General features: G+C 42.6%; 1 protein-coding gene across 3 annotated transcripts in view; it reads left to right on the forward strand.

Moving 5' to 3' along the window:
• The window catches only part of kirrel1a (kirre like nephrin family adhesion molecule 1a), a 42,629-nt gene that overhangs the window by 18,946 nt on the left and 12,507 nt on the right, over positions 1-11,176 (forward strand). For 2 of the 3 annotated variants that reach the window (XM_007555825.2, XM_007555827.2), the window contains exons 2-6: positions 2,020-2,172; positions 7,667-7,816; positions 7,898-8,055; positions 9,161-9,311; positions 9,980-10,085. In XM_007555825.2, coding sequence (XP_007555887.1) covers positions 2,020-2,172; positions 7,667-7,816; positions 7,898-8,055; positions 9,161-9,311; positions 9,980-10,085 — 718 coding nt within the window. The remainder of the gene's footprint in view (positions 1-2,019; positions 2,173-7,666; positions 7,817-7,897; positions 8,056-9,160; positions 9,312-9,979; positions 10,086-11,176) is intronic. The other variant, XM_007555826.2, reaches the window with a different exon arrangement.

Consider the following 11,176-nt stretch of genomic DNA (forward strand, 5'->3'; position numbering starts at 1 on the left):
TATATATATATATATATATATATATATGTGTGTGTGTGTGTGCATGCATGCGTGTGTGTTTTTAAAATGACAAATATTGCACCCAAGTGTTAATTTTTGGGACTTTAAACTGATGTGTAATGAGATAAAATGTTTGCAGTCAAAGTTTCTTTTTTAAATCGCCGTCTGATAGTCATATGGTTTTGTTTTAGAATTCATTAGTTAATCCAGTTAAATTGGGCATTCCTCAGGGAACAAACACAGGCTTTTGTTTTTTTTTTTTGTTTGTTTGTTTTTTTCTTTTGGGAGAGGGGCTGGGGGTGAGTACTGAGTTATTCTAGGTATGCACGCTGCCAGGCTCCATCTGCATCTGATTCCTTTTTCACCGCATATCCTCGCACATCCCCTTTATCTTCAGAATATTAATGTGCTGCACTGTCAGAAGGCATTGTAAGGATTGCTCCTGAAATCTTTTTGCATGACTGCTTTCTTTTGTTTCATCAGGCTTAGTCTACCTCTACAAATTGTGTTAAATATGACATGATGTGGAGGGGCTTAGGGGAGTTGAAGGGGAAAAAAAAAAAGTGAGTAAATGTAAAAGATAGGGACATGGGGAGGTATACAGTACACGGGCATATGGCAGTTGTTAAAAAAAGACCGCAATGGGAACCTTCAGCGAAGTGCTTTAGGGCTCTGAGAGAGACTTGTGAGGGCATGAGAGACGTAGAGTGAGAGGGAACCAGAAGTGACAAAAAAGTAAAGAGGACAAGTGAGAAATATAAATGGTAAGAAGTGGAGAAAAAAAAGGGGAGAGAAGGGAAAAAGTGAGAAGAGAGATGGGTGAATGAGGGAGGGAGAAAGTGCTAGAGGGGTGATATTTAATGTGATAAATGAGTTGTGACAGTCCGCCTCTAACCCCCTTCCAACCAGCAAGGAGGAGGACCACAGAAATAGAAAGCATTATGGGTAAAAGGGCATATACACCATTATATATGTATATAGAAAGAAAAACGGTACTGTAGGAATGGAGAGTTTGGAGGGAAATCAGTGCCAGCAGAAGGACATTCATAGGCAGCATTATAGATGGAGAAAGGGAAGGAGGCGAGTGGGGATGCATGCTTATAGCCTGTCGAAGCAGCGAGTGAGGCAAAGCAATTTGGGTAAAGGACACACAACATCATGGAGAGGGAAGAGAAGGAGAAATGCAGAGGAAGGAGGGGAAGGGAGGCAATGCAGCAGTGGGTTAATCATCTACTCTCCGAGTTTCTTAAAAATAACAAGCGGCAGAGGGGGAGAAATGAAAGGCAAAGTGGAAGGAAGGAAAATGTACAGAAACTCCCACCCCCCAACGCCTGAATGTTTTACGTGTGCCCTGCCTTTAAGGGACAGCTAATTACGCCTTGTCATCACATAGCATGGAACGGTAGCGGGGATGTCGGAGGCTGGGCTTTTTCTTGCTTTGTGCTCGTATTAGGTGGTCGTTGGGAGCAATGGCGGCACCGGGCCATCTGCTGTGGTTTGCGGTCTATAGACTGGAAGGCAGAGGGTCCAGAAGACAATGACAGCCACTGTAGTTCGTGTTGGTGGAGTGGAAGCCAGGGAGATGACTCATCGAGAGGAATGAAGAGGGGAGAGACAAGAGAGGGAGGGCTGGCGAGTTTTGACTAGGGGCGGGGGGGCATAATAGTTGGGAGCAAGAAGTCGGGAGCCACCCCGATGGCGGAAGATCATTGTTTAATCTCCTCTCAGTGAACTTGAAAAGCCTTCAACCCAACTTCATACTACTTCTTCAACTCTTTTCTGATTTTCTTTCCCTTCATACCTTTGTCTTTTGTCTTGGTTTGTTACCATAGTGCTCGGTTTGTGGCCACAAGCCACAGAGTGATCAAATGTGGTAATGATGTCAATTCAATGCTATTGGGGGAATGCAGATTTGAATGAAATAATTGTCCGATAGCAGACACATCCAATAATAACGCTGGGGTGGTCGTCTGTAAAGTCTCTAACTTTTCTTTCTTTCCACATTTTCCTCCCAACCAGCAGTGAGAACGGCGAGATTCTCTCAGGAGCCGGCAGACCAGTCGGTGGTGCGGGGCCAGAGGGTGATCCTGTCCTGTGTTGTCTTCAACTACTCTGGCATTGTTCAGTGGACCAAAGATGGTCTGGCTCTGGGCATCGGAGAGGACCTTCGTGGTGAGACATCACACCCGCTCCTTAGGTCTTGCCTTCATAACACAAAGACAATTTCTGTTTTCAAACTACTTCTGATTTCTTTTAACTGAATCTACCGAGGCTGCATCAAGTAAGGAACTCTCTTTTAACTCTTGTGCGTGCAAGGACTGAGGCAAACGTAGAGGACTATGGCAAATGATACAAGTTTTACGTGTGTGGGGTCAGTGGGACCCCATTTCGACATACAAGGGTTAAACTCACTTCCCACACAAAGAGGACCAAACATTTTTCTTCTGCCAAGATTTTGCTGAAAATGAAGGTGACTAAACTTGACACCTTGTTGTAAAGTTCATGGGAACACTTAAGGGAACATTAGACATTCACCTATCAGTGGGACTTTTAACTCTATGACAAAGAGCTCTAAAAGTCTTTGTCAGAGAGGGGTTTCAGTGAGTCCCACGTTTTTCAAAGACAAGAAAAACTTAAGTAAATACAAAGATCTCCCAGTATGGCAGACATTTTAAACCTGTTTTCCAACAGAAATAGGATTTTTTTTTAAGGCCCCGTCCACACAAAGATTATTTTAAGTGTATCCGCAAAGGTTTTTTGCAGAAACACCTAACACCTAATAGGCATTGGCAGGTTGCTCCAGAGTCTAGGAGCCGCTGCCCCAAAAGTTACCTGGTAACCTGACCTTAGTGTCTTGACTGGGTTATAAAAATTCAGCCATTGAACTGAGGTATTGGGGTGATTTAAAAACCAATAACATTTTCAAATCAACCTTCTAGTCCACCAGCAGCCGGTGAAGCAAAGTCAGTACGAGTGATATGTGGTGACGCTTTCGCTTACCAGTGAGAAGACAGACTACTGTGTTCTACACTAATTACAGACAACATATTATCCATCCATTTTCAAGATTATAAGTGTGGCAAGGGCAAACAGAAAAATCTTAGTTTTGTTATTATTAAGTTGTAAAAAACGGCTGGTTATCCAGGATTTAATCTCCTTCAAACAGTCAGTGATTTTACGTAACACCTGCAGAATCCTGTGGTCAGCAGTATCAGTGGCAGCAGTCAGGTCAAGGAGAACGACTTCACATTACTTTCATTACTTAATTTTACAATTGTCTTCAGTAAAGAAACAGATATGGCTTTAGAAAACAGAAATCGCAGCAAGATAGTTTGGTTGCTCACCGTGTCAAGTTTAGAACTGAAGTACAGTTAAGCTAGTTTTCACATTACTTTCAGACACAGATTCTGAACCTAAATTAAAAAGAACAAAGAAACCAGCATGTGACAGAACTTGTGTCTGGATCACTGTTGTCCTGTGCATCACAACTAACTCACTGATAGTTACCCTTTCATTACCTGAAAGAGTGCCTTTCAACAACATGCTATACTAATGTCAACAATTTGCCTAGCTAAGCTATTAACTTAAAGCCTCATGCTAAGAAGTTGATTTACACCAACTCAAGTCCACTGTGAAAACCCCTGACCACGAAGGTATTAGTAGGAAAGAAAAAGAGGGAAAATATGTACAAATTCATCTTCTGCTTCTAATTCCAAAAATGAAAGAGCAAGTCTTTTCTACAACTGATGAATTGCTTTGTGGAAAAAAAATCATCCCACTAGGAATACATTTTCCAAGACTGTGGTTTCTTGTTTTATCTGACTAGCATTCCCCAACACTTAAATATTCGTTGTGCTTTTCCGGTGCAGGAATGTCACCCAGAAGAATTTTTCCAAGTACTTAAAGTCAGATTCCAGAGATGGAACTTCACTCTTTTACTTACTCTGTATACCTTGAAATCTCAAAGAAGGGAAAACTAGCTGCATTTTGTGAAACAGTTCCCTGCCAAAACTAAAGAAATGCAAGAGATTATGAGCTAACTTTAATTAACTGCTGTTTTCCTAAATTCTTTATTATGAGAGATCATCAGATTACTCCTCATTTCAATTTTCAAATATGAAACTGAAATCTAATTTTGTACAAATACAAGATCACTAATGTTTAAAATATAATACCTTTAGTTACAAAGGTCAGTTTTCAACTTTGGTTAGCTCATTAAGTGGAACAGCTGAAATCTTTTTACTTTGGGCTTTTTTACAATCCAAGTCTTCAAGGTTGCCTGTCAGTGTGTCCTCCAGTCACAGTGCCTAGTCATGTTTAAACCACAAACATCTGGGTTTTATGAGGGATTTATTTACAGATAAAAACCTAATACCCTCCTTCACTCTGGTATTCCAGAGTAAAATGCAGTGGGAACAAATACTGTCAGACGTCATCTTACTAATAAATGATTGTAAATCCAGGTGTCCTGTGAAGTCTTCAGAGGTTTTCTTTTGTAGGTTAGTTCATCTTTTAAAAATGGAAAGAATATGACACAACTGCAAGCTGACCAAAGCATGGGTGTCTACTTAAACTTGGTCATCAGTAGATTCTTGATCAAAGAAACAGACCAGATGGCCACTGTAACTCTGTAGAAGCTGCAGAGACACGTAGCTCAGGTGAAATAATCTATTAACAGAACAATAATTAGGCATATGTTCCATAATTTGGTCCTTTAGAAACAACAGCAACAAAAAGCCAATATTGAAAGAATGGCATACATTCTCCTGATTGTAGTTTGCTACAAGTCACATGGGGCACACAGGAAATGTTGAAGAAAATGGCCAGGAGGCAATTCAGACTGAATCATTTGAGTCTCTTGCTGCAACTAAAGGTCCTCACATACTTAGGCATATTTCACTCCTCAGAGGTCTGCGCGAATTTTAGGTGAACTCAAAGCAGACACCTGCCATATACATCCGTGCTTTGGTACATTCTTACAACCTCATAAGCAGTATAGCACAGAAAACTCTTTGCCACCAGGTGGTCTGACCTCCACTAGTAGGCAAGGAGGGGTGAAATGTCTAGCCCAAGAACACAATGACTGAGACTAACAAAGCAGGAATTCGAAAGAGGAACCCACTGGTTACAGGACAAACTTCTACCTTCTTAGCCACTGTGCAGGGTTCAGCCTAAACAGTCTAGCAAGTTTTGTGTTCGACACAAGCAGCAATATTTTCCGTCCCCTAATCAATGGACGGTGTTAGCTGTACCCTAACCAAACCATTGTTTTGGTATGTACTTGCAACTGAAAAGGGCCCTAGAATGGTGAATGGTACAATTGAAACAGAAAATAGTGTCCCTAACCGCAATGGTACATTGCTGTATCACTCAATGGAATCAATGACAATCTTGCAAAAGGATCTCCATCCGAGTTGACTGTAGATCAATTATTTTGCAAAGAAGAATGACTAAAACTTTCAGTTATTCTGTTCAAAGCTAGTAGAGACACATCCCAAAGGACTACTATTGGCGCTGAAGGCAGTTATAGTAGTGACTCAAATATGTGCTTCACCTTTTATACAGTAAAGAAAGGAAATAGTACCTATTCCATTTCAAAACAATGAACCCGATGGAGCATTAAGGATCTGAGATGTTTTATGATAGATCAGTTATTGTAGCATCTTCAACATTATGTTGTTACTAGTGTTAAACATGTGAAGCATAGGAAGCACTGCCAGATATAAGAGAGGCCACATTAACTTTAGGTTAGGACAGTGAGACACTTCTTTTTTTTTCTCCCACAGCAGATGATACCCCCTGTCACATCCTATTGTTCCAAAATGTGCACATCCTTAGCTGGATGCTAAATTTACCCAGCCTCAGTGTTAACGTTGGGTGGGAATTTTCTCCATTGCCTCCGGCGCTGTTCTCAGTCCGTCAGCTCAGCTGAGCAGCATCACGCTGTCATCGCCTCTGTCAAAGCAGGCCGCCTCCACTGCCGCTGCCCACCGAGGGGGAGCTAGCTAATAACCGGCTAACGTCCGGTATGCGTTCAGGGCGGCATACGTCGGCTAACTCATGGAACACCGCAGCTGTTTCTCTCTCTCCAGTGATTTTCCACTTTGATTTCTGTAGGACTTGGACCAAACTCCAGCAGAGTGATTCATCTGAGTTACAACACTGGTTCCAACTGAAAGAGGAGGAGGGTGGATGAGTTGCGCAGTTACAGATCAAAACATGTGGCCAGATGTGTAACTGATTATCCCACTGTTAGTGATATGCGGTTGCTGTGTGTTTGTTGGTGTTGTCTCCATGTCCGCTGCAGTTTTTCCTTCTCCACATCACCTCATCGCAGTGGAACACCGCAAGGCGACTATTTGGGACTTTCTCCTCTGTCAGGCTATTCCTGTGTGACCTCCTCCTCTCAGATCCCCTGTTCCTCCCTGTCCCCGCTGCTCTCCTTCACTCATCTGCCTTTGTTGCACTGAGCCCTCTCTGATTCTTCTTTTAACTCGTCCGTCCCGTCACTCATCAGCCTCGCTCCTAATTCCTGCCCTCCTCCTCCTTACCCCTCCTTTTCTCTGTTTTCTATCACTTCGTCGCATCATTACTGTAACGGCTGAAGGCTTCGAGGCAGAGCTTTGCAGAAACAAGTGAACGAACACATGCCCTCTGTCCCTTCCACACGCTCCTACACATGCGACACCCTGCATGCAAATGCGTGTGGAAGAAAGGTGGCCAAAGTCGAGGAGAAGGGAGGTCAGTCGGGCAGAACTGCAACGGCGGGCTTCGTGCGGCGATGCAAACAAACACATCCTGCACCATGGAATGAAGTCGATTTAGGTCCTCTAAAACACTCCTGTCATCATGCATTCAAACCCTTTCTACTCATGTGATGCCAGAGGAGTGCAAGGACGCCACCTAATGGCGAGAATGCATACCGGCTGCACAGCTGGAGCTGGGTTGGGGGAAGGGAAGATCTGGGTAGGTTTCTGTCTGAGTGAAACTCTGGTGGCTTTTAGGCTGAGGCTACAAAAGACTGACTTTTATCAGCGGCCATTGAATTTTTTTTTACATTTATTTAACCTTTATTTAATCAAGGTACATTTCTTGAGAACAAATGATCACTTTCAACAACAACCTGTTCAGAAAACATTGAAACATCGTTTGATAGAAAATTGTACAGCAGAAAAAAATAAAGATTAGCACTGTCAAATCAGTTTAAACAAATTTAATCAGATTATCAATATGCCTAACTCTGTAAGTTTGAAATATAAATGTTGCCCATATCAGCCCCTGATATGGGCGACTGAATGCACGTTTTCGAAACATGCTTAGGAAAATGTTTTATTGCCTCAAACCAAGCATGTCTGAAGATTCTTAGTTTTCAAAGTTTTTATTTGGAGGAAGTCACATTGTTTTAAATGGTAATTTAGAAAAGTCCCTCTCCATTCATTTCCTATGGGACTTGTGCCATGAGGCGACAGTCATTCAACCAGCTGACTGGCATAAGTCATGCATGGGACATTTTGAACTCAGAGAAGTAGATGTGAACACATGGGCTAGCGACGCATCACACGAAAGTTTAAAAAAGTGGCTGGATATAACGTTAACCTCTGTGTTTTCTTCCTACAAGTTGTCTCTTGTTAAAATCTTGGTGGCTGTGTGTTTGTGTGTGCTACAGCTTGGCCCCGGTACCGTGTGCTGCGGGTCCAGGAGCTGGGTCAGTACAACTTGGAGATCCTGTCGGCCGACCTGTCTGACGACGCCCTGTACGAATGCCAGGCCCCCGACGCCGCTCTGAGGTCCAGAAGGGCCAAACTCACCGTCCTGAGTGCGTTTCCGCTTCTGGCGTCTTCTGGAGACAACTCTCCACACTTGGTTTGTGTTTCTAACGTCTTTCCCTCCGTTCCAGTCCCTCCAGATGACCCGGTAATCGATGGAGGACCGGAGGTGCTGCTGAACGCGGGGGAGTCCTACAACCTGACGTGCGTGTCTCGTGGAGCTAAACCGCCTTCAATGGTTGAGTGGATGAAAGATGGGCTGCCGATAGAGGGCGCTGTCAGTACCACTGTGAGTTTCATCAGGCTCTTTAAGGGTGCATTCACATCCGCCCTGTTTAGTCCACTTTAGTTTGTTTGCCTGGAAAGTCTGGTTCGTTTGATGAGATGTGAATACGCAATCAAACCGATGTGCACTCTTGTCCAACTGAAACCCTAGATCTCGGTTCAGCTCAAGTGAACTCTGGCACTGTTTGAATACATATTTGAATAGTAAGCATATCGGAGATCGCTCCAAAAGCAGGAAGCCAACTATTCTGGGTAAAACCAGCCGAAACAAAAGCAGGAGTCCAGTACTAGTGGGAGAAATGGCTTCTGACCTTTTTACCATGGACAAGAGAAATCTTACAACTACTAAAATCTCCACTCCATTTTTATTTATGTTTTGTGAAGAAAGGTGTGCTCAGTGTCTTCTTTGTGGGTTTTTTGCCATTTGCTTTAGGGGTTCGTAGTGTAGCGCCAACTTGGGACCTTAAAGGTGTTTTCCCACCTGATAGTCCTGTGCTCTCTTTCACTCTGCACTTTGTCAAACAAACCAAACTCTTTGCAGCCTGTTCCCCTCCTCGCCTGCGGCGTGCTGCACCATGAACCACTGAAAGAAACAACACAAAACCCTCTGAACAAGACATGAGCGCAACTTCCTTCTCCGCAAAATGCAAACAAAAATGGAGTGGCGTCAGATTTTAACATTTGTAGGATTTCTCTTTTGTCTCTTTTGTCTTTGTGACAAAAGAGAAATCAGGACGGTCCTCCTGGTAGCACGACACTCACATGTATATTTTGGTTACCAGAATACTTTGCATTCTGATATTTACCCAGAATGCCCAGGGTTGTAGTGCATTTCCTGTTTTTGGAGCGGTCTCCGCTTTGTTTGACAACACACATTCAAACCACACCAGGGTTCACTTCAACCAAACTCGGTCTGAGGTTTGTAGGCTCACCAGAGTGTATCCGAATTCGTTTGTGCATTCACAACTCCACAACAAGGCAGACTTTCTAGGTAAATGAACTAGAGTTTGACTAAAGTGGATTAAACAGGTCTGGTGTGAGTGCTCAGTTGGACTCAGGAATGTGGTCAAGCATTCTCTAGGTGTTTTCACTGGGTGTCTGCTCTCCAGGAGGTGCTTTCAGACAGGAAGAGGGTGACCACGCGGAGCCACCTTCCCGTCCACCCCATTGACACTGACACTGGAAGGAACTACAGTTGTGTGGCCACCAACCAGGCCGCTCCCTCTGGCAAGAGCACAACCGTCACCCTTAATGTGCACCGTAAGTCCTGCTGCTGTCACCACCAGGCAGCAAATTGAAATAAATCCAAAAGTATTCATACTTCTTGAATTTTCTCACATCGTCACAAGTCATAGGCACTAATTTCACTACTTTGACTGAAGACTGTTTCTGTGTGACATCATCACTGCTGACCCACCACTTTGACTTTTGCTTTTCCACTTTAAATCTCTGCCTGGATATATTGCTGGAAATCATCTGGGATTTGGGATTGTAGCTTTTAAGATGCTATCTAATCAGCCAATCCCAACTGTAAAGACTACTTCTTGTTGCCACGGTGACATGTCATAATTACTGTCTGAACTTTGGAAAAAAAGTACAAGCAAAAACTCTTCCAGCTGCACTGCATCCAATAGCAGAGGTCTCAATTATCCAAACATGTAATGCCTCAACTAAAAAACTATGAAAAATCCAGAACTAAAACAAATGAGGACTAACTAATCCAACATGCTGCCACCATGGCAACCAGACCAAGCAGAACGGGTCAAGCAGCATAACGTTAAGTAAAGTGTGTAACATCTGCCACCAGATGAAGGACTTTAAGGATGTTAGTAACTAATGCATGAAAAAGCATCTTGCATCAGATAATCCTCTGAACTGCCATGCAGCTGTAGACTCCATGTCCCAAGAGTATCTGTTCTTCGTTTCAGATCCACCAACAGTGACCCTGTCCATCGAACCGCGCTCTGTCCTAGAAGGGGACCGAGTCACCTTCACCTGCCAGGCTCATGCCAACCCTCCTATTATGGGCTACAGGTCTGCTTCAGCCTCTTTCCTTTGCAACACAAGCTAATGCAGCTGAGCCCATAATTATTCAGACACATGGAAGATTTCCATTTAAACCTACTTTGTTTGAATCAAGTAGTTGGTTTCTGATGTCAGCAATTAACTTTTTGGCATCACGACAATCAAACTCTGCCTGTAACTGCTGAGAAGCTTTTTTACTCTCCGTGTAAACAAGAACATCATTTAAAAGTAAAATACAACAATTGAAACCAGAAGTTTACATGCACTGAGGCAACTTTTTTTCTCACTGTCTGAATTTCAATCCAACCGAGCTTCTCTTGTTTCATGTCAGTTGGAATTACCAAAATTATTTCTGCTTGCTAAAGTCTACAACAATGAGAAAAATAATATGTTAAATCTATTTATAAATGTCTTCTAAATCAGAAGTTTACATTCAGAAGTAATGGGTGGAAAACCAAGAAATTTCTTATAGGTTAACCAATAGGTTAATTAACACACTTAGGCTAATTAGAGACTCACCTGTGGATGTATTGTAAGGCTGTGAGAAGTTTCTCTAAGGAAACCTAATATGTTTAACCCAAGTCATGCAACTCAAAGACAAAGCTACTAAATACTGAGGAAATGTATGTAAACTTCTGGTGTTGAAGACATTAACAAATAAATCTGACTTATTGTAGCATTTAGCAAATATAAATAATTTTTGATAAGTTTTGTCTGGTGTAACTTCAGACAATGAGAAAAGAAGGAAGATGTGTCTTTTTATCCAGTTTATGTAAACCTCTGGTTTCAACTGTGCTATAGTGACCAACTACTGAACAGATGAAATCGGTGAAAATGGACAGAGATTCCTCTATATGTATCAAATCAATCAATCAAATTTTATTTGTATAGCACATTTCAACAGCAAGGCATTTCAAAGTGCTTTACATCATTAAACACAAAAACACAGTCATGTAACACTGAATAAACAATCAAAAACATTAAATTTCCCACCGATTCAAAGTTCTGCCCTTCAAATCAGGCAGAAAAAAAACCAGCCGCGAGGGATAGACTCCAACCCGCAACCCTTTTAAAACAACGGGGGGACTCTAAACCTGCAG

Source organism: Poecilia formosa, unplaced genomic scaffold, assembly GCF_000485575.1.
Source record: "Poecilia formosa unplaced genomic scaffold, Poecilia_formosa-5.1.2 Scaffold73, whole genome shotgun sequence".
Taxonomy (NCBI): domain Eukaryota; kingdom Metazoa; phylum Chordata; class Actinopteri; order Cyprinodontiformes; family Poeciliidae; genus Poecilia; species Poecilia formosa.